Below are 27,565 nucleotides of genomic sequence, written 5' to 3'. Positions count from 1 at the left end.
TCAAATGTGTTATGCGAAAGCCAAGTACCCTCCCCCACTTGACCAGCAGCATTGGGGGAGGCACTCATTGCACACTGGCATACCCCCACATGGGAAATCACCTTAGATCACTCTTTTGGCATAATGACTCTTCCCTTATTGCACTGTTGCAATGTGTTAGTTGTGTTGCGTGATGGTGGTACTGCCGGCACATTTGGGGTGCTGCTGTGGGTGGGGAGAGGGAAGGAGGATTATGCTTATTGTTTGTATTGTTTTTTAAACCAATTAACAGGCACAGACTCTGTTCAACGACACACATGGTATTATACTTCCTGCAGGCCACTTCTTAACCTTAATAACGTAGTCCTTCCTGTAACAATATGCTGAGCCCCAAAATCTTAATCTAATCTCCTGGAATGTTAGAGGCATTCGGGATCCTCGGAAATGCAGGCAAATCCTCTCCTACCTGGACAGACATCATGTACATATAGCGGTCCTGCAGGAAACCCACTTTGACCCCTCCCGCTCCAGGGGCGGTGGGTGACATTTAAAAGTGGTGGGGCGCAAAGTAATATGCATACAGCACCTTAGCGAGCGAGCGCAGCGAGCGAGCCCAAACCCCAAACGGGGGGTTTGTGGGGATTACCCCCCCCAAGAAAATTTTGAAAGAAAAATCGTGCATTTTCAAGAAAATTTGAAAAAGCAGGAAGGTTAATAAAGCAATTGTGAAAGTGCAGTTATTACATTAATAGATGGCATAACATAGGTAGCTGCTTATTCAGTATAACCACAGAGCTTCATACATTTCGTCCTATTACGCTCAGGTGCTGAATTCAGACTATAAGACTTTCATGAAAATCTCAGCTCTAAGAGTAGAAGAAGTTGCACAGCAGTTGGGAAACAGCCTTCACAAAGCATTGGGAACCACAGCCCACACAGCTCTCACAGCCCGCACAGCTCTCACAGCCCACACAGCTCTCACAGCCCACACAGCTCTCACAGCCCACACAGCTCTCACAGCCCACACAGCTCTCACAGCTCTCACAGCCAACACAGCTCTCTCAGCCCACACAGCTCTCACAGCCCACACTGCTCTCACAGCCCACACTGCTCTCACAGCCCACACTGCTCTCACAGCCCACACTGCTCTCACAGCCCACACAGCTCACACTGCTCTCACAGCCCACACAGCTCTCACAGCTCACACAGCTCTCACAGCCCACACAGCTCACACAGCCCTCTCAGCCCACACAGCTCTCTCAGCCCACACAGCTCTCTCAGCCCACACAGCTCTCTCAGCCCACACAGCTCTCTCAGCCCACACAGCTCTCAGTCCACACAGCTCTCTCAGCCCACACAGCTCTCACAGCCCACACAGCTCTGACAGCCCACACAGCTCTCACAGCCCACTGCTCTGACAGCCCACACTGCTCTCACAGGTCACACAGCTCTCACAGCCCACACAGCTGTCACAGCCCACACAGCTCTCAGAGCCCACAAAGCTCTCACAGCTCACACAGCTCTCACAGCCCACACAGCTCTCACAGCCCACACAGCTCTCTCAGCCCACACAGCTCTCTCCGCCCACACAGCTCTCTCCACCCACACAGCTCTCTCAGCCCACACAGCTCTCTCAGCCCACACAGCTCTCCCAGCCCACACAGCTCTCTCAGCCCACACAGATCTCTCAGCCCACACAGCTCTCAGCCCACACAGCTCTCTCAGCCCACACAGCTCTCACAGCCCACACAGCTCTCACAGCCCACTGCTCTTACAGCCCACACTGCTCTCACAGCCCACACAGCTCTCACAGCCTACACAGCTCTCACAGCCCACACAGCTCTCACAGCCCACAAAGCTCTCACAGCCCACACAGCTCTCACAGCCCACACAGCTCTCACAGCCCGCACAGCTCTCACAGCCCACACAGCTCCCTCAACCCACACAGCTCCCTCAGCCCACACAGCTCTCTCCGCCCACACAGCTCTCTCCGCCCACACAGCTCTCTCAGCCCACACAGCTCTCTCAGCCCACACAGGTCTCTCAGCCCACAAAAGCTCTCTCAGCCCACACAGCTCTCAGCCCACACAGCCCACACAGCTCTCACAGCCCACACAGCTCTCACAGCCCACTGCTCTCACAGCCCACACTGCTCTCACAGCCCACACTGCTCTCACAGCCCACACTGCTCTCACAGCCCACACTGCTCTCTCAGCCCACACAGCTCTCTCAGCCCACACAGCTCTCTCAGCCCACACAGCTCTCTCAGCCCACACAGCTCTCAGCCCACACAGCTCTCACAGCCCACACAGCTCTCTCAGCCCACACAGCTCTCACAGCCCACTGCTCTCACAGCCGACACTGCTCTCACAGCCCACACTGCTCTCACAGCCCACAGCTCTCACAGCCCGCACTGCTCTCACAGCCCACAGCTCTCACAGCCCACACAGCTCTCACAGCCCACACAGCCCACACAGCCCCCACAGCCCACACAGCCCTCACAGCCCACACAGCCCTCACAGCTGTCTCGATTTTGAATAGAAGTCATTACAGATTACACAGAAAATCACGATGGGGTGCGTTTAAGAGGCGTCTTTTCTCTCATGCCTTTTATGACACCTAACTAAATTAAGGTATTTTAACTGCATTATATCTGATTTGTGATTTACAATCTGGAGGATAATAAAAATAAGTTAACTATAAAGCCTGCGCCCCTTGTAAAGTAAAGGGATGTTTTGTCACACTCAAATGTGTGTATTTTAATACAGAAAGGTATTCATGTATCTATAGTTTTAAATAGCGCGCAACCAGCATATTGACGTGGTTATAAAACAGTTGCAAAATAGAAATTATGCATAGATAAAATACTATATAAATATATCAAAATGACATTGACTCCACATTATCAGGCTAGAACACGTTGAATCATTAATTGCCCATGATATACTTTTATGTTTCGTGGCGGAATTTGGCGAAAGCAATGACAATTTTTTCAAAAAACGAGAAACATGACAAAAGTATCGCTAACGCCCCACAAGCTCAATCAACTACACACCTGAAAAACACAGAAACTAAATAATGGGTTCATCTACATAGCCCATTCCAATAATTCTAAATGCTTCTGCGTGCAACAATTACATTGGCCTAAAACACTAATTAAAATGCACGGACCTAGCGAAATTCCCACGTAGTACCTAGCCGTACTATTAATGTAACATTTCCTGCTTAAACTTCACAAACCTTACAATGAATTACATAAAAGTGACATCGTATCCGTTTGACAGATTCTGTAAACAACGGCCCCTGCCGGGATTTACCGAGTGAATCTGACCCGGAAGGAAACACGTCCCCGCCGCCGTTGAAACTCACCGAGCAGAGCGGCTTTTTTTTTTACAAAACACACAAACAACACGGTAAAATAAAGTTAAGTAGGCAGAAAGTGAGTACTTCCCGGAGTGTCTGCACTTACCCTGGGATGTAGTGCGGGTCTGGGGTCATCAGCGTGGGGCTGATCTTGGGGGCAAACTCGGTGGCCATGCTGCTGGATGTGGAACACACATCCATCCCCCACCCAAACACACATCAACCCCCCCACCCAAACACACATCCACCCCCCCACCCCCACCCAAACATACATCCACCCCCCCAAACACACATCCACCCCCCACATACATCCACCCCCCCTCCCAAACACACATCCACCCCCACCCCCCACATTGCATTTTATTTTCCTTAGGCATGGCAGAGTCAATATATTTCGACACTGGAGTACCTCCTTCACACACTTTCCAGTTATAGTTGACACATGTCTGTAAATCAGCAGCGACTAAGAGAAGCAGCCCTTGGTGTCAGCTGGAGATTTCAAAGCTGACTTGCCCAAAACTATTCTGAACTAACCCTTACTAACTTGCACCCCAAGGGCAGTGTCAGTGGGCTGAAAATACCGCTTTCATTTGATCTTAAAATGATTTAGAAGTTTGACTTCTAAGGAGTGAAAGCCAGAATTGTGTAGAATATTAGAGCATGCCTGCGCCTTACACAAAAGTGTCTTTAAGACCGGGTTCTCGCCTTGCACGCCTGTTAAACCACAGTTCCTCGAGGATGCAGCCACAGCTTCAGTGTGCCCCCTGATGTCGAGGCATGCCCTGGACCAACAGATGGCCATATCAAACACGGCAGATGGGGACATCCGACTGCCTGAGCGAACCTGTGAGGCTAGTACAGGCTGTGAAGACAGCTCAGACTTTTTAACAGCGTTTCAAAAACCCATCGGCTCCAGACATTAATCACACCTCCGGGCTGTGAAGCGCCAGCGTTGAGGCTGCGCTGAAACACACCAACCCTAAACAGCAGCCACCACTTAAAGGTGCCTATTTGCAGCGTTTAACACGAGTGACCCTGCTAGCCTTAGAAATGTCTTCAGTACAGACAGTGTAAAAATATGTTGTTTTTTAGGCCGTGTTTATCGAGCACTCATCCCCCAATTACCAATGCCTTTTTCTGAGGCAATTTTGAAGGAACAGCACTCTCGCTCTCCTTGTCTATTCAAAGGATGCACATTGAGCCATTCGGCCAAATAAGGCTTTACTCCTGAGATGTAAGATCATGGCCCATTTTCCTTTCTTCCTGCACCTCATCTGCCTCGAAATATAACTTCACTCTTTCCAACAAGTTTCTTTACTTGGGCACTTGCACAGAGGGAGCTCCCTTTATTACTAAAGGTTCTATTGCAGGAATGCTGGCCATTATAGAGGCGGCACTTGGGTTCTTATTTTGAGCAAGAGATGCAACTGTTTAATGCAAAACTGGCACTGGTGAGCTGGTGTAGGATGGTCTGGGGACTCCACCTATGCTACCACTGCCCATGAACATGTGGGTTTGTGTTGTGGGCGATCCATCTTGTTCATTCCTGCAGTTGTAGTACTTATCCTGGTGCGCAGCCTTAATGTTACCCATAAACCTGGCTAGGCGAGCAGTGTTGATGCAATCTATGTCTGAGGCCTGTAGTGGCCGCTTGTTGAATGTCACTCACGTTCCTCTGGCAAAGATGAAAGGCTTTCACATGTGATGATAAACGGCCCTCTCATGTGGGTGCAAGCAAACGTGCAGTGCTGCAAACGGATGGAAGCCACCCGATTCCACTTCAGGATGCACATGGCAGCACAGGTAACCAGGAAGTGGGGCCATCGGCAGGTCAGAGAACGCGACTTAACATGCTCCAGCAGACTGCTAGGCTCTCATGGCACCACGTTCTCAAGGAGGAAGCATGCAGCCGCCGCACACCGGCGTTCAACACTGAGGGCACGGCATGAGCAAAAGGCGCAACAACACACCCTCGGCAACAATATTATGTTGGTCGCTCAGAAGCGCCGGCAGACGCAGTATATCTGAGCACTTACCCTCCGATGTAGTGCGTGTCTGGGGTCATCAGCGTGGGGCTGATCTTGGGGGCAAACTCGGTGGCCATGCTGCTCCTCTCCCCTCTCTCTGCAGAGTGCCTCCACTGATTTGCTAGCCAATCCTGGCGCTGCATGCAGCGCCAGGATTGGCTGGTCCAGTGCAGGCCAATTAGTGATTGGCCTGCACTGGGCCAGCCAATCCTGGCACTGCATGTAGTGCCAGGATTGGCTAGCAAGGCACATGGACTGCTCGCCCTGGGAAGCCTTCAGAACCCGCCCGGCTGAAGCCTCACCCCCGGCCTCTTCTCTATGCCTAAGGGCATCAGCGCATGCGCGGGCAAGTCGCCGCACGGTGATATCATGCGCACAGTGCTGGCCTGCTGCAGACTGTCACTCAAGCAGCTGCAGCAGGCCAGCAGCCCCGCCCCCCCACCCCCTGCGCACTCCGAGTCCGACCGCATTGACAGACACTCAGTCGCGCTGTGTGCGCTGTTATATTTAATGTATTTGCTTTAGTCGGAAACCACGGTGCATCCAGGGCTTGCTTAGTGGGGCTACGCTCCTACGCCCCAATGGACGCACCGCTACTGCTCAATAATAGTGCCAATCTTTAAGAAGGGAAATCGCTTGGAGACAAGTTGTTATAGGCCAGTCTCATTAATCGAAACAACACTAACATTTCTGGGAAGGGCCCATTACAATCGGAATAAAGAATGGACAAATGAGAAAGCAATTTTTAACCATGTCAGTATGGCTTTAGATCAAATATTGGCACGGTAGAGCGGTGTCTCAATCTTAACCTACTGATTGGCAAATATACGAAAGCAGAAAATTTCCCAATATTTCTGGCATTCATGGACCTGACCACAGCATGCTATAGTATAAACCGTTCGAAGCTGTGGTCCACTCTACGAACCCTTGCGTGGATGAAGCACTGGTGCACTTTATAGCATATTTGCACAGAGACATGAAAGCCAGAATAAGAATAAATACTGATGGGGAGGTGTCCGGGACAATCAGAATTTTTAAGGGAGTGAGAGACCAGGGTGTGTTTTCCCTCCACTTCTATTTATTCTATACATAAATGATCTTCACCCATTTGTACTTACTACTACTCCTGATGTTCCCAAAGTTAAGGGCTCCTTCCTTCCCTCGCTGCTGTATGCTGATAATGCAGTGTTAATGGCACGTACCCCAACAGTTAGTGTACGGATTTGTACATTTTATAAAATCCCTGGATCTACACACCAATTTTAATAAATCTTACATAAACACTTGTTGGCCGAATAAATTGAACCTGGAAACCCCTAAGGTGGGTGCAGCCTCTCTAAAATGGACTTGCACTTTCTCAGATCTGTGAATAACGTTTACATATAATGGTTCATGGACTGAACATGTCACGCAGAGCAGGTATTAATTATCAAGAGAGGTTAACTCTCTGCTTAGCTTGCCGCAGCCAATGAGGGGAGGAGCCCTTCTCCCTCTCCTACAGATTTATAAAATACAGTGCCGACCAACAGACACACACGGGGCAGTGGTATGGGGCATTAGTAAGTGTCATTCAATGCAAGTGGAAGAAAATAGGTTTTGCAGAAGAGTATTAGGGGTTCCCATTTCCTCATCTAATTTTATTTCCTGTAGTGAATTGAGGATTCTGCTTATTGAGCATTACACATACACCGACCTCCACTATTATGACTCGCACTAATGGAGGAATACGGAGGCAAGTCTCATTAAAGATATTATTCGAGACTGTCTCACCTGTGAAATTGGTAAGAGTATTCCATGGCTGGCAACCGTGGAATCTCGCCTACGGAAAGTAGGTTATCAACACTTTATTTAAAAACTCAGAAGGATCACTCACCGTTAGTAAAAAGGAGCTTCAAATGGCTCTGTAGAAATCCCTCAATGCTGACAGATTGGCAACGGACGTTTTAAAGTTAAGCGTAGAAGCATACATGAATTTAGGAGCAGGTACACTACTGGCGATGTACTTAACAGAACAGAACCCCTGCGGCGATGGGAGAGACATTTGTGGACACTAAAATATATGTTATGCTTCACTTTTGGACTTTATGAAAATTGGGAGTTCACGCCAATCGCTGCTACACTCTTCATTCTTCTGTGGTTTTTATTCTATTTACACTAAAAGAATCTTACTTCCCCTAATCAAAAGGATTGCCACCAGCGACTGGAGAGAAGCATACAGGAAGCTGCTTCAACTCACTGATGAGGAGAAATGTTTTTCTGTGGGAATGTTTTTAAAAACTGCAGTTCAGGCACGTATGTAAACGAACACAGACTAGCAGCGGCCCATAGTTGGTTTAAAGTATATGGTTATTAATTTTAACCATACTATTTTATATAGAATTTAGTTTTGAATGTTTGTTCGTGATTCAAAAAATTATTTTTAAGGACAACTCTGTAGGTGAAAAGAGCAACCTGCATTTTATACATGAGGGTAGTGCCAGGTTATTTTAATCATTAACATGGCCGACCATCAAGTAGGTTTTTGTTTTTAGGTTTAAAGGGCCTGCGCTGCTCAAATTCAAAATGATCATGTTTTGCTATTGGCAGTGGGCACCGTGAAATGAGATATTGATTTAAAATGTTACTCTTTTACTGTGTACTTTTATCGTTTCCCTTGTGTAAACCAAATAAAGATAATACACGAAAATGAATTAAATGATTTAAATGACATGTTGCAGACACCACTGTGATGAAGGTAGAATTACCCTTCAGGGTGGTTTATGGTGATTTACACCCGCGGGCATCAGATTGCCCAGATGTTGGAAGCATCACATGAAGAGGTGCTGGATGCACTCATTCAGTGCCTTTACACCCCAAGCCAGGCCACCCCTAGTCACAACTGTCCGGCAGCAACAGCTGTGATACCCGTGTGTGTGTGGGGTCAATGTCCCTATTGTGGTTACCTAAGGGCAACCAGGAGGTGCCAGGCTCCAGACCTGCTGCTGCAAACTGAGGCCTGATCTATCAAAGGTCTCACCAGAGCAGCACCCGCAGTGACAAGGAGGGAGCAGGAAAGCTCCACATCTACTCGAGATGGCACTCCCCGTCGCTCTCCCTAGCGCCGGCGCACAATCACGCAGCTGAGTGCCAAGCTCACAACTTTCCACCATAGCGCAAGTGTGTCTGTGTGAGTCTAGCATAGGTTTTGTACTTCAGATGTGTAATGTAGAGTGCAACACACATGCAAAGTGGAAAAGGAGAAATAAAATAAGTTCTCCTTTTTACACCTGCTTACGAGTGGGGTTCGTTTTTGTGCCCAAAACTCTGTAGAGGAGCTGCAAAGGGGCGGTCGCTTCCAGATAGGCAGAGCTTAACTATGGATTTCAATTACAACACAATCTGGCAACCCTACCCCTGACAAATCTGAAAAACAGGATGGACATATTTCCGGGAATGAGGGGTCCTAACAAGTGCTTTTATTTCTTCCTCTGAAACAAAAAATGGTATTTCTGGTTGACGGATGCCATTTCAGGCCAAAGAAAGCAGAGGCAGAGCGCATGGATGGATAGCACCGGCCATGCCTGGTTCCTTTGGCCACTACTAGAATTAGACCGACAACCTTCCCTCACATAAGTTAATGTACAAGATAAGAGAATTCATAAAGTGGGTGGAGATTAACTGCAGCACGAGCACCAGGGGCCGTATTATAGAGTCCCCACGGTGACGCAACGGGCGATTGAGCCCCCTTTGCGTACCCACAGGACACTTTGGTATTACAGAAGGGGCCACAGACATTTATGCGGCCCTTTCTGAAATACTGATAGTGCTGAGGCACATGAAGTGCCAGAGCTATCTGCAGGAGTCGTTCCCTCATTTGCATGGGGCATGCCCCATGCAAATGAGGGAATCACTTTGCCTCTGCACCTGCACCATATTACAGGTGAGGTTGCAGAGTCAAAGAAGCTGTCAGGGGTGCACTCACAGTGTGCCACCAAAAAGGTGGCGAACTGCGAGTGCGCCTCCTGAGAGCAGCCATCTGCCAGGGAAATGGGGGTCCCATGGACCCCCCAGGCAGCCCCTTCCAGGCCAGTGCAGTCACTGACTGCGCCCGCCTGCAAGGGGATCTCTAATCCCCTTTAAAAGTGCAGGCGGGTTGCCACCTACACAGTGAAAACACGGCGCAGCTTTAAAGCAGCCACTCTGTTTTTCACTAAAATGCGCTGCCCCAGGGCAGGACGAGTTTGCGGCTGCACTGGGGGCGGCTCATACCTCATAATAGGGGGCACTGTCACTGTTTGCGCTTGGCGCAACTTTTAAAATGAATAAAAACGCACAATGTACATAATTCGGGCTCTGGTGTTATTTCATGATATTGAGCAGACGCTGCGTATGGACCAGGAGCTGCAGCTCAGCTCAGGACAGAGCAGAAGAAGTCATTGCCGCCTCCATGTGATGCCCTGGGAAAATGGCCGGGAGATGATGGAGTTTGGAAAGGAAGAGTCAAGAAAAGAGACAAGGGCGGAGTTTGGATGGCATAATCTTGGGGTAATTTCAGCCTCAGAAAATATTGTGTGGGTTACACAAGGTAGTTGGCACAGGTGGGGTGGCATGGGCTGGCCTAGCACCTTAGAATTGGACCAATCTTAGGCTGGACTTTTGTAGTCAATGACCTGCGGAAACTAGTAAGTAACAGCAGTGAATGTGAGCATGGACTAGATCTGTCTGGCAGTAGCAACAGCACTACATGTACAGCACTGCGGGCACTGATATGATTGTCCTATGTCTTTCCCTCCCTGACTGTGGCTGGATAATGAGGGCATTGGGGTAAGCCCCACTGTGGCTCCTCCAGCTGCATCCCATGATTGGGTCTCCTACACCACAGGCATGAACACCATAACCAGGGTATCCATAAAGAGGGCAGGTAGTGAGGTATTTACCTGTTCATCCTTTCCGTTTCCGGCACTGGTCTGTAGGCAAAGCAGTTCTGCCATCCTAAATGCGAATAGGGAAGGGGAGAGATGGAAAACAAGCTGCAAGAGATGGGATAGAAAGAAAATAAGACACAAAAGATGGAGGATGCAAAGAAGAGGTGTGAGGCTAGACCCCAGAATGGATGGCAAGATGTGATCCTGCATTGGCCTTTTTCACAGCAGAGTCAATCTTTTTATCAACACCATCCTTCAGGGCATTATCTTCAGCCATGGAGGACGTCCCCCCAAGCTGGCCACAATGGAGTCCACATGCACCGGCTCAGGAATTGTATCTTCCATATCCTGCAAAGGGTACAGCTTGGACATAAAGCGATACATCATAAATGTAGTCAGGCTCCTTCCATTCTTTCAACAGCACATCCATCCTGTCCCCTATTTACATAACTTGGGAAACACCATGTCCTTGGACATGCTTGCCACCTCCACATCTGGAACCCCATGTTATCACTAACATGTGATAAAAGTGTAGTGTAGTTCCTATATTCCCAATAGGCTCTGCACATTGGAATACCATAAACGATAGTGTAGATGTAGGACTGAGGTCGACTAGGTCTCTATTGAATATGTTAGACTTAATTGTGTGTGTGCCAGCTAGCTCAGAGGTCACTAGAAACTTTCTCGAGTAAACAAGAAGGTGTTACCTTTCCTGAATAGACAAGAAGGGATTAGCTTCTGACAACCATATAATATGACAACTTTGTTCCCCCTGAAATAAGGAATATCTCCAGAGTCGCGGAAACAATAGATAGCTATTTCACTCCGTCAATTGTGCATGCTTCGTTTCACCAGAAGTGCAGAGAAATAGAGAGAAGGGCGTTTTCAAAAAAAGGGTTATTCATTGAGCAGTCTTCTTTCTCATGCAAGAGAAATGAATTGCCACAATTGCAATACTTGTCATAAAGTAAAGGGCGTACAGTAAAAGGAGTATTCTGAAATAATACTGTAAAAGCATTTATATGGTTTGTAAGCCATAAGATACTTAAAATGGATAAAATACATACAACGATAAAATAATGACTAAACATACTCAACTGGTGTTTCTAAGATACGCCTACCCCGGTGTACCTAACCTAAGTCTAGTACAGGGAAGGAGTAGATGAGTTACAGTTTTTGCCAAGAATCTGAATCAAGAATTCTCTAAGGGTCTAATCAGCTCCGTACCTTGTGTATAGAATGAAGGAGGACTTGTATCTCTCAGGACTCGATCTCCCAGCAACCCGCGAGGGTGTCAGGGAAACACTGGAGCTGGATTTCTCGGCAGGAGAAAAGACAGCGTCTCTCTCAGTGCGTCAACAGGGAGGGTCGGCTTCCTTCAGCACTCGCATCAGCAGGGCGTTGGGCAAGTAGATAGCCGATCTGCTCCAAACCGCCGTGTGCTGCTTAAGGCAGATGTTGATATATTTATACCTGGAAGGTGCCGAGTTTGACGTTAGATTGGACATAAGACGTCACTAAGAACTCTCAGTTCTTTCAGGACTCCAGGAGTTGTAGGACAAAGCAATACTGAAGCAGGGGGAATTCCCGGGCTGCTGGAGGTTTGTTTTGTTTAAGAACGCGTTGTGCTTTCTAGGAGTCTATGGGAGTAGCCTTGCCGTATTTGGACTGCATTGGCTATGACTTAATATGGATATGATTCTTATGCCTTTATAAGGATATGATTTGAAATAACCACATAAGGGCATAAATCGGGAATGTTTTAATTAGGGTCCTAGATACATTCACAACACCCACTCCACGTATAATGTCCATCATTACTAAATACTAAGCAATACTAAACATATAACAATGCATGTGTTTTCCAGCCCACCCCAAAATACATAGTAAGCATTTGAAATGGTATATACACGAAAATGAGTATAATACTGTACGTTTTTAGTAAGCAGTGGTGTCATTCAATTAATGCATATTTTGTACATTTAGATTGTTGACTGAATGAATCACGAAATATACATTTATGAAATGGCTCTTAATACAGAAGAGAAGGTCGAGACCATTTCATCACATATTTATACAAGACTGTACATGTGCTAGAGGTGAAGTCAAAATATTGTCTCTAGATATTTTAAAAATAGTAATCTTGCTCTCTAAGAATAGTTCTACTTTAAGCAGAGTATCATGTGCCAAAAAAAGGTAAATATTTTGGGAACTGGAGAAAAATAATTTCGCTTTCGGGAAGAAAAATAGTTCCAATGTTTTTTTAGCAGTTCTGTTTATCAAAACTGAAGGCCGAATTTAGAGTTCAGGAAACGCTGTGTACTCGCTTTTTCAAAAGTTATTCTCGTTGTTAGGAGAGAACATTAACTCAGATAGGCTGGTAAAAAATTCATCTACAACAGCAGGTGAAAGTTGGACCAGGTCCGAAAAAGTAGAAATAGTGCATATATGCGAAGCATTGCCATCATCGGTGTCTAGATCAGCAATGGTCACGGAAGGTTGTACCTGTTTGCCGCTTTCATCTCGTACCTCACCGCCACCTAATCGTAATGGTGAGGTCTCAACGAATGCGGTCATCAGAATGGGTAGCCTCTGGGGACAACACGTTGCATGAGCCGCTACCGAACCAAGCAAAGTATCGACATCCATAGGTACTGCTGATGGGAGTGTGAGGCAGACGTTTAACACGCATTCTTCTCCGCAAAGCAGGCATCGTAGAACAGGTAAGATGCAATCTTGCCAGATTGGTCTGAATGAAAGAAACCAGGTAGTATTCAGATCACTTAGCCGAGCCAAGCCGAGGACTTTAGTAATCCGCTCTCGGTATCGCATTGCTAGAATCGAGTCTTCCATTGTAGCCTGAGGTTTGTCTGTGACTTGACTTGCCATATCGGAGCAGAAGGAACAAAAATAGGATTCCTGCTACGAGTCCCAAGATGAGAGGCAGGCCGCCGAACACAGAATGTACGAAATTCGGGAAGATGCCCAGGACTGCTTCAAACAGTCCCGAAAAAATTGTCTTAAATACATGTGCGATGCCACTGGTATCTGACATGTTTAATATTTGACTTAACATTTCTACGAAATGCACGTGGCAATTTGTTGATAATAATGCATGTATCTCTGCTGCTGTCCTTGCAACTTGCAGATCATACATTTCTCTGGACGAGGTTAAAGGCACAGTTGTTTGTAAAAGAATAGACTTCATTCTGCTTAAAGTATCAATTTGAATAGAAGAGATATTCAAAGAAGGCCATATTGCCGCCTCCATGTCTGGTTTGCTGTGTGGATACAATACTTGCATACAGCAAGTGACCCTGGAAGTAACGCTCACGAGATAGGCCGTTCCTGGAACCATGCCACAACAGCTGTGGTCACTTATTAGAATGTAGCTGCCGTTGGAAAGCTGTCTGAAAAAGGCTCTATCTGTGTAGCAGGGGTGCCGTGCAGGTGACATGAAAGGTTATTTGATGAACCTTTGCAGGCTCCATGCAAGTTAATTCCTTGACACAGAGTGTACCGCTTAGTGAATTTTTACAGTTGTTACCACTAAGAAATACCTCTTTCTTGCCCCCACTCCAACATCTATGTGTATAAGGCAAATTCCAGGTTGACTTGATGTACCCTTTACCCAACTTTTCATGTAGGCCTGCTGGTATATACTTTTGGCAGTATTGAAACTGAAAAGTCGTTATCGGAATTGTAATGGTGCCATGTATTATCCATTCAATGACAGGTTTTTCGGAGACTGTCAATGGCAATCTTTCTAGTTTTTCAATGCTCAGCACCGTATAGTCTGCCCCTCTTTGTGCCAAAGAGATTTGTTTATCAGTAAGGTTAAAGATAGAAAATAATGACGTTGTGTTGATTAGACGCCATGGCACGAAGCCTGAACGCAGATTTTGTAACGTCCAGCCTAACTGTACAATAGAACGTAATTGGGACTGGCCATGTTGTAACATTAGCATATCCTGTTCTATTATATCAAAAGCAGATGATACAATGCTGTCCAGTGAATAAATTCTGGAGGACAGAGCCGTTAACCCATTGTCCACTACAGACAGTGATTTTTCCAAATTAATACGATCAATTTCTCGTATTTTTTCAGCAGTTTCAATTTGTGTTACCTTCCAAGCTTCGTTGTAGGCTGCGTATATACCGGCGTATATGAAACGTTTTTGACGCTGTTTGCGAGGTCCCAGTAAGAAATCTCGCAAGTCAGCACCTTCTTTACGTAAAGTCAAGTGTTGCTTAATTTCGGGTAGTTTGGATTTCTGTAGCCATTCAAGTCATAGTTTTCCTACACTGTATGTTATTATCCCTGGATGTTGTCTCTGGGAATATCTTTGGTCTGGCCATTTCTGTTTGAACCCCTGTATTTTTTTCAGGAATTTATCTTGACAGTTATTAGTGTCTGTGGGCCAGATCAACCATTTTCTCCAATCAGGATTAGTTCTGTTTTGTTTTAAAATATAGGACGCGTCTAACCCCTCATCTGTAGTGTTATTTCTATCAGGCATAGGCTTTGGTATAGACGGGTTGTTTAAATCTTTTATCTTGGCTAGGCCAAGACAGGTTGTTTGTTGAATGGTGTCATTCAGGAACATTATTTGTTCTGGGATCCTGAAGGCTCTGAATAATGGTTCTAGACCTTGTACCTGCCATTCTTTTGTACCCCAGACAGTTTTTGTCTCAATGTTGTTTTTCCAAAATTCAAAACAAAATGTAGACATTTTTTCATAAAAATATTTTGCAGAATATTTCAGTTTAGTGTTTGTCAACATGTTTTTCATTCCTGTCTTATTTATAATTTTAAAATAAAAAGTTTCTGGATCAGTGATATTAAACCCTGAGAAGTATGGGAATTTCTCATAAAATGTTTTCGAACTGCCTTTTGGCGGAGTTGGACAATGTTTACATTGATTATAACTGAAAACATTTCTAGGATTAGCAGATTTATGCAAATAATGATGCCCAAAATGTTTAAAGCAATACATTTCTTCATAATTCGATGAACCTTGTAAATAATCATATTCTGTTAACTTTGCTGACATTTCTAAATCTGACATCTTAATATTAATATTTTCAAAGTCCCAATCATCAGAGAAAGTACTAGGTGATACAAAGTCACTAAAGAAATCTTGAACTGATGTGGCTATTTCAAGAGTTCAACCGGGCCATAGATTTCGTAATCAGTACTGTCCCATGCTACACCGCCAGGTATAGAAATGGCTGTGAGATTCACTGATGATAGTTCTCTTTTTTCAATGTGAGAGGATCTGTGAGGTTTTAGAACCAAGTTGATGTTCTGACTTGCTGTGACCATTGTACTGTATTTTCCATCAATCATTCTTCCCAAGCTTAAAACTAAGATGAGCCAGAGCAGGAGGAAAAGTACACCTAACACAATCCACAGTTCAATCCAGGGTGAAATCAGATATGTTTCTCCAAGTTGATGAAAGAGTTCTGTAATTTTGTCTTTGAAAGTTTTGTTTGCTGGCTTATCTCCATGTTCACTTGGATCATCCGAAAAGTCATCGAAATTGATACATTAGCCAGATGCAGTTCTGTCATTTGTTGGAATTGCTTCCGGATTTTCATTAATCTTTGGGTTTGCTTCTTCCTTTGTCTTATTAGAATAGCCTGAGGCTACATCATTGTATACAGGTGTTTCTTGACGAACTGTTGCAATTTGAGTTTCAAGAGGCACAAGTGCCATGGCTTTGTTGCATAGTCCTTTTTTATTCACTGCAGGTTTATCAAATGTGATTAGTCTTTCAGTTTGAACCTCTTGAATTGTAGCAAGGTTTGGTCTTCTTCTACATCTTGGGAGTCCACTGGGCCTACTACTTATTATTGGCCACATGGTTGTGGTTTTACCAGGTCGATTGATACAACTTGGTTCTCCTTTTAACCAGCAAGGGGCGGTAGTACTACTGATCTTGTTCCACTGATAGCTAAGACAGGTACTGCTTTTCTGTAAGAAGGCCCAAATTCCTTCTTCACCGCTATCTTTTATCTGACCAGATCCCCAATCTTTGGAATCCAGAAAGGTCTTGCTGGGACAGGTGATTTTTCGTCAGTGGCCATTGGCTTTAGCTTTGTGTTACTTAGAACTCTTAGGAACTCTCTACCACTTCCTTTGAGAATGAGTCCAGACCTTCTTACCTTCAGACATTCTCTTAAAACATGGCTTTTTTTATCAGGCTTACCTCTTAGTATTTTGCATGTTATGTTCCTTCGATAGCGCCAGGAAGCCTATAGGCGTACGCGCGCTTAACAAATAAATTATTAACATATTAACAAAGTCCTGTAAAACAGCCAAACGATCTTTGATATCAAAAGCTTTTTGTTCCACCACTGAAGTCTGACAATCAAGGTCTTCGATTATCATTCTTGTACCAAACAAATGTTCATACGGAGAGATTCCACCCAGAGAATTTCTTGGCAGATTGTTAAGACTACGTTGGACATTTATTAGATGTTTGACCCACCCATCACCTGAACCTAATACCCTTGCTGTTATAGCTTGCTTTGTCACGTTTTTTTCTCTCCACTACCGCATTTCCCTCAGGATGAAATGTACTAGAGTACCGCAATGCAATGCCCAAGCTGGCCATGGCCTCCTTGTTAGCTCGAGAGCTAAACGCAGGACCCTGGTCAGAATGTAGCATGCCAATTACGTATGTGCCGATAAAGACTCGCAAATCTTTTATAACAGTTCTGGCGGCAGCCGAGCGCTGGGGCCACATCCAAATGAATCTCGTCTTAATATTTATGGGATCGCATTTGTCCGGTTGGACACCTGCGTGTAGATAGTCCAATGCTGTCTAATAGAGGTGTCTGGGCTGCTCTTATCGTGCTCGAGTCAGTTATGTGGTCCGGTTCATAACCGCGATCTCTGTTGCAATCCTGACAATCCATTGCAAAGTTATGAACTTGCACGCTCATTCCCGGCCACCAATATTTTGATTGCAATTCTATTCGAGATTTCAGGATCTCTTGGTGCCGCAGACCCATTCCCATGTGTGCTTCCTGAAAAAAGTAAGCCCTCCGGTTCGTGTTTGGAATTACTCTATCCCCCACTCCAGGGATTTGAGCAAACGGAATGGAGTTCGCATCAATTATGTATGTATTTCCAAGTGGAAAGTTTAGAGGTAACGCCGCATAATTGCCTTCCATTGAGGCTCTTACTGCTAGTAGCGTTTCTCCATTTGTTTTTTAGAACGCTTTTTTGTAGCTACAAAAGCCGGTTGACCAGGTGCCGCTGTGGCTCTGTCAGCCAATGAATTCCCTGCAACGTGAACGCCATCACGTTGAAGACTCTGCGTATGTATCACGTGAGTCTTTCGTAGTTCTTTCTGTAAAAGAACTACCTGTTCCCATAGTTTTTTATTTTTCATTGTGCCACCTGTCTCCTCTTTGTAACCGTTTTTAATCCAGGTCTGCATGGAATTATTGTAAGATTTGACTCAGTAATGCGAATCGCACACAATTAGTGTGGGGAATTCGCTATCTGCATTTTCAAGCGCCATCTTCAAAGTTCGTAGTTCAGCTCGCTGAGCTGTACAATTTCTGATTGATTCAGTTTTAGTTACCATTGGTCTGAATTTACCTAAGCGCCAGCGACCTTTAACAATCGCACACGCTGCATTGTAAACTTTTTTATCCACAACGTAGTGTTGTGCAAATCTGTCTGTGTAGATTACACAGGTGTACTGTTCCAGAGGTAGAATTTCGATCGACAGAGGACATTCTTGTTCGTAATCTAAATGTTCTAGCTTTTTCATTTTGGGATCAAATGCGTGTATCACGTCAGTTGCAGCAAGAGAATTAACCCATTGTATCCATTTTGGATCTAATGCCATAGCATTTGAACTGCTTGGTCTTGTTACTGCTTCAAGGGCTGATACTGCTGTTGAAACAGATATCCTCTTCCCATGAGCTAGGGCTTTTTCTTTTGCTACAGCCGTTTGAACCGCAGTTAAAAAAAATTTCAGTAGAACTGAATTTCATTTCAGCTTGTGTGTACAAGTGTGATTTATAAGCTATTGGTACCTTTTCTCCCTCATTAGAGGTTAGGTATGTAAATCCGCATCTTCCTGGGATGACTCGGATTACAAGGTTGCGTTCGTTTGCGCGTGTTTGCAGTTTTGTTTTAGTTAACATGTCTGTTTGTAATGATCTTGAAATTTCTGTGTGTTTTTGAGTCCAATTCATTGGTTTGAAATCAGGTTTTATTAATTCGTAGAATGGTTTAACCCTCTCTGCATAATTTAGAATGTAAGTTCTTCTGAAATTCAGAAAACCTAGAATTGATTGTAAGTTTTTCAGCATTTTTGGAGCTTGGAGTACTGCACACTTCTCTAAGAAGTTGTCTGCTAGGCTTTTGCCTTCACTTGATAACTCAAATCCTAAAAATAGGACAGTCTGGTGGGCAATTCGTGACTTTTTAAAGTTAAATTTGTACCCTTCAGATGCCAACACAAGTATTATGGTGTTCACTCTTTTCAAGTTTGTCTCCAGGTCATTGTCTGTAAGACAGATGTCATCGACATAAGATAATTCCTCATCATCATATATTTGTAGTAACTCTGTTACTCTGGCTAAAAATAGTTCTGGGCTATTCTTGAATCCCTGTGGGTGAGGACAAAATTGGTTTAGGGCCCCCGTGCTTGAGAAAGCGGTTAAATACCTGCTTTCTGGTGCAATGTTTTGACAGAAAAAAACATTTGAAATATCTAATGTTGTTTTATATTTTTTGCGCACGATATTATTCATTAGTGCTGCACTGTGTGAGTTTTGAACTGCAAATGTTTTGCAACAAGAGTTTAGATGTCTGTAGTCCAAAACTAGACGATATGAATCGTCTGGCTTGGAGACAGGAAACAAAGGATTGTTCATTTGTGAGGTGCATGTTTCAATCACCCCCTGATATTCAAGTTGATCTAATATCTCTCTGACTTGTTTTTTAGCTTCTTCCTTAACAGGATACTGCCTCTGTGCAGTAGGTTGAGTTTTTTAACTGGATTTTATGGTGAGGAGAATCCTCATCCCATCCTACATGTTTTTTAGGTCGAAGCCTGCGATGCAGCGCATGCGTTGCTGCAGGCAAGAGTTCTTGTAAACAAAAAGGGGCATGAAACCACGCCCCTTCTGCCATTGGCCGGCCTCGCGAAACGGAGGCCTGCCATTGGACAATGCCCCTGTCCGGATGATTTGTCCGGCTGGGATCCCTCCTTTTCAGGACTTCGTGACCTAACTTCTGGTGTCGCCAACCGATTTCCAGAAACGTTGCTAAGGCAACCACGAGGCCGGTCACGGAGTCCTGGAGGGGAGGGATTCAGTAGCTGTTTCCGCCCCCTATTTTTTTTTGTTTTTGCTGCGTGCGTTTTCGGTCATTGTTGCCTCGTTCTCCTTGCTGGAAGGAGGCATTGCAGTGGGGAGTTAGAGGATGAAACCTCCTTGTTGTTTTGAGAATGGGGTCACCCTAGTAAAAGTAGTACTCCTGTGGTACTCTTTTACGTACTCCGACATGTCTGGTGAATAACCACTACACGCATTCGTACATCTGTTGGCAGGCGCATGTATGACTCTTAGAATGCATGATTCTTACACTACTGGGCCTTCTCAAACAAACATGTACACATTGTACGGGTGTGTTGTGCGCACTGGCATTGAATGCCCTCCACTGACGAGCGGGGATGGGGACGGCCGGGCCTGGCCGGGCCTTGGGGTAGGGAGCAGACACGACACGCAGAGCCCCCTCTGCAGACGCGCATGCATATGAACCTGCCTGTAACAAAGTTAGCGCGGAAAGGTCAAGTGCTCACGTGACCGGGGTCCCGCTGTAGGCACCTGGCCTGGTGTGCAGCAGCAGGCAGCGCCCGCAGGCAGCAGAGGCTAATTGGAAGGCTGTGATGAATGGCGCGAGCCGGCCTCTGACACAGGTGGTGTCTGTGCACATTAAGGCTGCCTGCACGTAGAGGCCTCTGATTGAATTATGGGATCGTTGCTTGATACCCCCCAAGCCGCGGAATCAGCAGCCAGCGAGGGGAGCTGCTGGGGGGCCTCCCTCCTCTCTGCTTATGGCTGCATTATTTTACCTTGTTAATTGTCAACGTTGCCTTTCGCAGGTCTTGGACAGACTCTTTGTTTTGCAGATGTGTGTATACCTCACACTGTTTCACTCTTGCTGGTAGCGAGTGTGCCTAGCGCAGCACGTCATATATTCAGAGCAGGTCCAATTCTTTATCATTATTATATAGTGCTCATTGTCCGGCGACCAGAAAGAGCAGCTGGCCTGCATCAATCAGGGAGGGACACATGTCTCGTCGTTCTATTGAGCACTGTGCCTTCTTTCTGGACGAGCCGCACTTTCCTTAATACTATTATCTGAGCATCCTTGGGTAAACTAGCCTGGCGGTGCTTCCAGACTTCCTGTCTTTGATTCATATGCTGAGAGGAAGTAGTGATGCGGTATACTGACTGCCATCTTGGGAAGACGCACGTTTCCAAATTACAGTCGAAAAGGTATAGGAAGATGACTGTGTAAGATCACAAATGTTGTCAGTGGGCATCCGAACAAACGCTTCAACTAAACGCGAGACTTAGAGAAGAAATGAGGCGTGCTCGGGATTTCTCAGTGGACATGCTATTGAGAAACCCTTTCTTAAGTAGCACTCACCAGCACTCACCAGTTTCTGTGTGATTATTCACAAGTGGGTTTCGCATTTTCCTCGAATTACGTAAAAATGAAATTTGTGCTCCCAAATTTGTTTCTAGGGATGGCAGCCATTTGGTCTATTAACATTCAACATACTGAGGTAACAAGGGCCAAGAGCCGAACATTACATTTTTATAAAGATGCATAAATACCACAACATGTGTCAAAAGTCATATGTGTGGCCTTTGATATCTGGCTTAGTGGAGTCTGGCAGTGCAGTAACATGGAGGAAGGATTCACCCGCAGAATGAAAAATTGTCTAGCAAATGCGACAAAGAATTTTCAATTCTATTAAGGACACGGAGGCGAGGATTATGCTTCTCTTCACTTTACTGACAAATACAGCAGCCAATAAAAACTTTAAACTGGCATGACCCTGGAAGGACAACCCCCTCCAACAGTCTGCACCAATCACTAATAAGTCTAACATATAATTGTCCATGTTTATCCATACGACCTCCTCTTTCTTTGCGAATACACCATCAGTCCAACGAGACCGGAGGCCAACGTGGCAACTATCACATTCATCGTCGAGGAAGTCACCTCCTGTACCGCTCCAAACAGATCCAGATCATAGGCTGTTCATCTCAAGTCTGCTTGTGCTGATCTCCTGAAACAAGAATATAAGTCGTAATGGCCATTCCCCAAACTTGGAAAGGACAACAAGCCATAACATTCATTCGGGTGGGTACAATATATTACAAAATCACACAATAAAGCATGAAATACAGTTCTGCAAGCCCGGGTGGGATAATCCTCGCCTCCGTGTCCTTAATAGAATTGAAAATTCTTTGTCGCGTTTGCTAGACAATTTTTCATTCTATGTCAGTCCACGGAGGCTCAGATTATGCTAGTTTAAAGTTTCTCCACCACCACCGAGGCCACATCCACAATAGGTTTATGATAAAACGTCTTAAAGGTGGATTCAGAGGGCCAATCTGCCGCAGTCATGATATCCTGAAGCCGAGAACCGGCACCAAAGGATTTCGAGGCCATAGCCCCCCTCACAGAATGAGCCCCAAATTTAGAGGTATCAACACCTGCCAGGTTCAACAACCAGGTAACCCACCTGGCCAGAGTCGCACTGGCGACTGGGCGGAAAGGTCTCTTCAATGAAATCAACAATTGACCAAAACCAGTTCTAAATTCTCTAGTACAATCCTCATATACTTTCAAACATTTAACCACACATAATTTACAGTGATGAGGAAAAGCAGGATAAGCAATACATTTTGTATGTGTTTTCGTACGCTTAGAGATTGTAAAAGAAACTCCCGTGGGAGTGAATACTCTACCTGACAAATCCAAGGCCCGAATATCCGACACTCGCCTGCATGAGATCAAACAGAGCAGAAGCGTAAGCTTTGCCGAGAGCTGTTTGCGAGACAGACCCTCATTAGCTGGCCAGGTCACCAAAAAACGAAGGACCACCGAAACGTCCCAGAGCTCAGTATACCTGGGCTGAGGGGGATTCATGAAGCGGATCCCCCTGACTACTTTACACACCAGGGGATGTTCCCCAACAGATTTGCCCTCAACATGCGGATGTCCCCCCGAAATAGCCGATCGGAAGTTATTCACCGATCTATAAGCCAATCCTGATTGCGCCAATTCAGATAAGAAATTCGCTATCACAGTGATATCGGATCCCATCGGATCTCCCTGCCGTTCGTTACACCAACCAACCCATCGTCTCCAAGCTGACTCATAGCGCTTGTGGGTGGAAGGTGCCCATGCCTGTGATAAGAAAAAGAGAGTGTCCTGTGAAACTCCCGGCACTTGCCAACGGCGCCGGAAAGTTTCCACGCCATGAGGGACAACTGATTCTGAATGATCAACGGGTGGTGAAGACCCACAGGGTCCGTAAGAAGATCCGGAAACGATGAAATCCGCACCGGCGATGCACAGGCGAGACTCATTGCCACCGGGAACCACGCTTGTGCTTTCCAGCACGGGGAGATCAAGATCAGATCCGCCTTCTGCCTCCGAACCTGAGCCAGAACCCTCGGGATCATGATAAACGGAGGAAACGCATATAGAATGCCCGTCGTCCATGACTGAAGGAAGGCGTCCGAGCTGATCGCCAAGGGATCCGGACGCCAGCTGTAAAACTGGGGTAGCTGCCTGTTGAGCCATGAGGCAAACAGATCCATCACACACGGACCCCATTTGTGGTTCAATGCCCTGAAGATCCTGGGATGCAACCTCCAATCGCTCGCATCTCTCAAATACAGAGAGTTCCAATCCGCCGTCACGTTGGCGGACCCCGGTATATACTCTGCTGTCACTGAAATTTGATGGGCAAGGCAGTAGTGCCAAAAATCCTTGGCTATCTCTGCCAGGAGCCTAGACCTGGTGCCTCCTAGGGGATTTATATATCGCACCGCGGACACATTGTCCATGCGTAGGAGAATGCAGCATGACACTTTCTGAGGAGACAGAGTGCGAATCGCAAAGGAACCCGCCAGGAGTTCCAGGCAATTGATGTGGAGACTCAGCTCTTCGCTGGACCAACGACCCCCCGTCTCCACCGAGCCGCAACGGGCTCCCCAGCCCCAGCGGCTGGCGTCCGACTCTATCACCATCTCCGGGGTGGCCGCGAAAATGGCTCTGCCATTCCACGCATCCATATGCTCTAACCACCAGTTCATCTCCGTACGAGCCTCTGCCATGGACAGAACTCTCCAACCTCCGCCCCATCTCTCTCTTACCTTTTTTAAGTAAATTGGCCGAGAAGCATGCAAACATCCATGTTTCCAGGTTCATAGAGGCGACAGGGGGCCTGGACCCGTCACAATCTGGGTTCAGGCCCAACTACAGCACAGAGTCGGCACTCCTCTCCGTGACTGATAACATCAAGATGTCACAGGATAGAGGAGGATCAATGATTCTGGTGCTGTTAGACCTGTCAGCAGCCTTTGATACTGTGTCTCATGAGATTCTTCTCGGCCGATTACAGAGAGTGGGTATTGGAGGATTGGCACTGTCCTGGTTGGAGAGTTTTCTCTCAGGCCGCTCACAATCTGTCAGCATGGGACCCTATCGTTCCACCTCGAGGGTACTCACTAAGGGGGTGCCACAGGGCTCATGCCTAAGCCCCACATTATTTAATGTGTATGTGGCCCCCCTTGCAGAGATTGTGAGAAAGTTTGGGTTCACACCAGTGTCATATGCTGATGACGCTCAGCTGCTTTTTCCTTTCAACTCCCTTACGCCCGATGTGAAGAACAATTTTGCCGAGGGCATGAGAGCAGGTTCCAACTGGATGGCTACTAACTGCCTCCAGTGTAACGTCGGGAAGACAGAGGTAATGCTATTTGGGAAAGCGAGCATGCTCTGGTCCCCCGACTGGTGGCCTTTAGATCTTGGCCCCGTCCCATGCCCAAAGCCAACTGTTAAGAACTTGGGGGTGAAACTGGATCCGAACTTGAGCTTAAAGGAGCATGCTAACCATGTCACAGGAGCCTGCTTTAGAACAATTGGCCAGTTAAGGCGAATTTTCCCTATGCTGCCTGATAATCACAGGAAGACCCTTGTACAGGCCCTGGTGATAAGTCGCCTCGACTACTGCAACGGCCTCCTCATATCAGCCAATGAGGAGGCGTTAAATCGTTTGCAGGTGGTCCAAAATACGGCGGCCAGACTAATTCTAAATGCTCCCGCAAGGACCCCGTCAAAACCCCTGTTAACACACCTCCATTGGCTGCCCATACGACAACGTGTCACGTTTAAAATCTGCTGTTTAGTGCATAAATGCCTTTATGGGCAAGGCCCTAGATATTTGGCACAAAAATTTCAGACATACAAACCTGAACGTCTATTGCGGTCCAGCAACCAATGTTTATTGGAAATCCCCACTATAAAAAAAGCCAGACAAGGTGGACGTGCCCTATCATTTATAGGCCCAACCATGTGGAACAAACTTCCATCTGACCTAAGACACAACGACAACCATCTATGTTTTAGGAAGGCCTTAAAAACTCTGCTGTTTCAGGTAGCATAACTTTTCCTGTGGTTCCACAGAGTCAACATATTCCAGAACCTTTTGCGAGCAAAGCGCGGAGATACCTCTAGGTCGATTCTGGCGCGATATAAGCAATTAAATAAATAAAAGAGAAACTTGCTGAGCATAAGTCAGACCCTTGCGCAAGTGCAACGCCTTCAATCGTTGCAGGGCCCTGTAATGTAAAGGGCCCGAAAAAATCGCCTGGATAGACGAAGCTAGAAGCCCGACCAGGCGCGCCAAAGTCCTCAAGGAGATTGTCGGAGAGACAAGCGCTCTCCTCAACTCCTTCTTGATCGCCACTCTCTTCTTGAGGGGCAAGAGTAATTGAGCTTTCACCGAGTCGACCTGGAAACCCAGGAACTCCATCACCCGAGAAGGTATCAAGATGGACTTCTGTAAATTCAGAAGGAAGCCCAAGTCCTGAAGGAGTTGAATCGTCCATGACAGATGGAGCGACACCACCTCCGGCGACCGTCCTAAAATCAGTATGTCGTCGAGGTAAATATTGAGGCGAACGCCCCTTTCCATCAATCTCTGCACGATGGGTTTCATCAACTTGGTGAAACACCACGGGGCGGACGACAGTCCAAAGGGCATGGCGGAAAACTCGAACCACCGGTTGCGCCACTGAAACTGTAGGAACCGCCGATGTGGGGGGTAAATGGACACTACCAGGTAGGCGTCCTTTAAGTCCAGGCGTACCATCCAATCCTGTTCCAGGAGGATGTCGCGCAGTAGGTGTATACCTTCCATTTTGAAGTGTCGATACACCACCCAGCCGTTGAACTCCCTGAGGTTCAACACCAGCCGATATCCTTGGTCCTTTTTGGGAACCACAAAGACGGTGCTTACGAAGCCCAGGTCGTGTGGGGTGGATTCCACAATCGCACCCTTCCGGAGTAAGGAGCATATCTCTATGTCGATGAAACTCTGCTCTGCTTGGGAAAAATGAAGGGGTGTCGGCCTCTGCCGTTGCACCGGGGAGGCATAGAACTCTATATGAAACCCCTGTACTGTCTGTAACACCCATGGGTCGCTCGTGAGCATGCACCACCTGTGGAGAAAAAGAGACAGTCTGCCTCCCACCATATGTTCTGACGGACACAAAATTCGTACCTGAGTAGGAGTTGTCTCCTGAATTACTCTGCTGTCCACGATAGGTTCCTTTCTGTCCTTTGCCTCGCCCTCCTCTATCGCAGGAGGGGTAGAAGTTGGAGCGTCGGTTGCCTCTGCCTCTCTGATCTGCTCCACGCGAGGTCTGTGCATAACCTCGGCCGGACCCTCGACCTCGTGGGCGTCCGGCCCTATCAAAAACACCAGTGTGGAACACTCTCTTGATGTTCGATTGCGCCCTGTCCAGCGCGGAGAAGGTGGCAACGTACTTGCCCATTTCCCTAACAAATTTGTCCCCAAAAAGCATACCATTAGCAAGGGAGCCTGGTTCGGAAGGGGCCATTTCCGCCAGCTGGGAATCGATTCTCATAAGAAAAGAGCGTCTCCGCTCCGTAGATAGGGCCACATTCGCATTCCCCAAGAAGCACATGGCACGTTGTGCCCACTCTAGGACCTCCGATACATCCAGTGGTACATTTTTATCCTTTGCCTTAACTGCTGCGTCTAGTATCTTTGTGAGGGGTCCAGCGACATCCAACATTTTGTCCTGACACCCCCGCCAGGCCCTATCCAGCCCCTTTTTAGGGTCCTTCGCAAACTTCCTCATAAAGGCCGCCATCGTGGGATCCAAATCTGGCGTATCTGCTACCTTTCCTGTCAAGGATGGTCTGGGGCATTCAGATCTGAGCGTGGCTCTCACCCCACTGTCGAAACCCTGTCGCAGGTTGGTACCCACATAGTGCGCCACTTCCGGGCACGGCATCCATTCCGTGGACCTAGGGTGCACGATGTTATTAGGATCAAAAAGAAGGTTCTTTGGCGCCTGACTATCATCGGCTTTGTAAGCGGTGTGTTTCACCTTCTTCGATTTCTTCCTGGAAGTCACCGATTCCACCTCAGAATCAGAGGTGACAGGTGGGGTCGGGGAAGAATCCCCAGACGTATCATTAATCATTGAGCCATGATCCTTCATGACATTCCTGGCCATCTGCGCTAACACCTGGGCCGAGGATTGAGTAGAGGCATCACCCGTGCGGGCTGACTTAAACTTTTTCTTGCCATATTTCTGAAGGGGTTTAGTAAAAGGCCTGAGAGCCTTGATCAGTGCCTTATTAACTGACCCTTGGACATGGGTATCCAGGGCCTCAACCAAATTTTCCTCCAATTGCTCTTCTTGTGGCTCATACTCTTCATATTCGTTGTATTCTACCCATTGGTTGTCCTCCTCGGCGTAGTACGCCATAGCGCTAAAGCAGGGAGGGTAGGAGGAACTTCTACAGGGGGGGAGCAGCCCAGGGGTGCCTCTAACACACACACACACACACTGTAGTTCGTAAGGTTCAACACTCTGTGAGGCCAAGATCAAGGTGGAAGGAGACCCCTTTATACACACAAATCTCCCCTAGAGCCAGGCTCTGGTCCGGACACGCTCCGGTAGGCGTTCGCT

At 46.6% G+C, this 27,565-nt stretch overlaps 1 protein-coding gene across 1 annotated transcript; it reads right to left on the bottom strand.

The window, feature by feature from the left end:
- Positions 1-3,026: 3,026 nt before the first annotated feature.
- LOC147710226 (uncharacterized) lies at positions 3,027-27,361 on the bottom strand. The gene is made up of 2 exons (XM_086919333.1): positions 26,122-27,361; positions 3,027-3,034 (listed from the first exon to the last, which is right to left on the bottom strand). The coding sequence occupies exons 1-2, from the start codon at positions 27,359-27,361 to the stop codon at positions 3,027-3,029; spliced, it is 1,248 nt and encodes a 415-aa protein (XP_086775459.1).
- Between the last annotated feature and the right edge of the window lie 204 nt (positions 27,362-27,565).

Source organism: Lissotriton vulgaris, chromosome 5 (assembly GCF_964263255.1).
Source record: "Lissotriton vulgaris chromosome 5, aLisVul1.2, whole genome shotgun sequence".
In the NCBI taxonomy this organism is placed as follows: Eukaryota; Metazoa; Chordata; class Amphibia; order Caudata; family Salamandridae; genus Lissotriton; species Lissotriton vulgaris.
The sequence above is the reverse complement of the archived record's forward strand: the minus strand, read 5'-3'. Positions and strand labels throughout refer to the sequence as shown.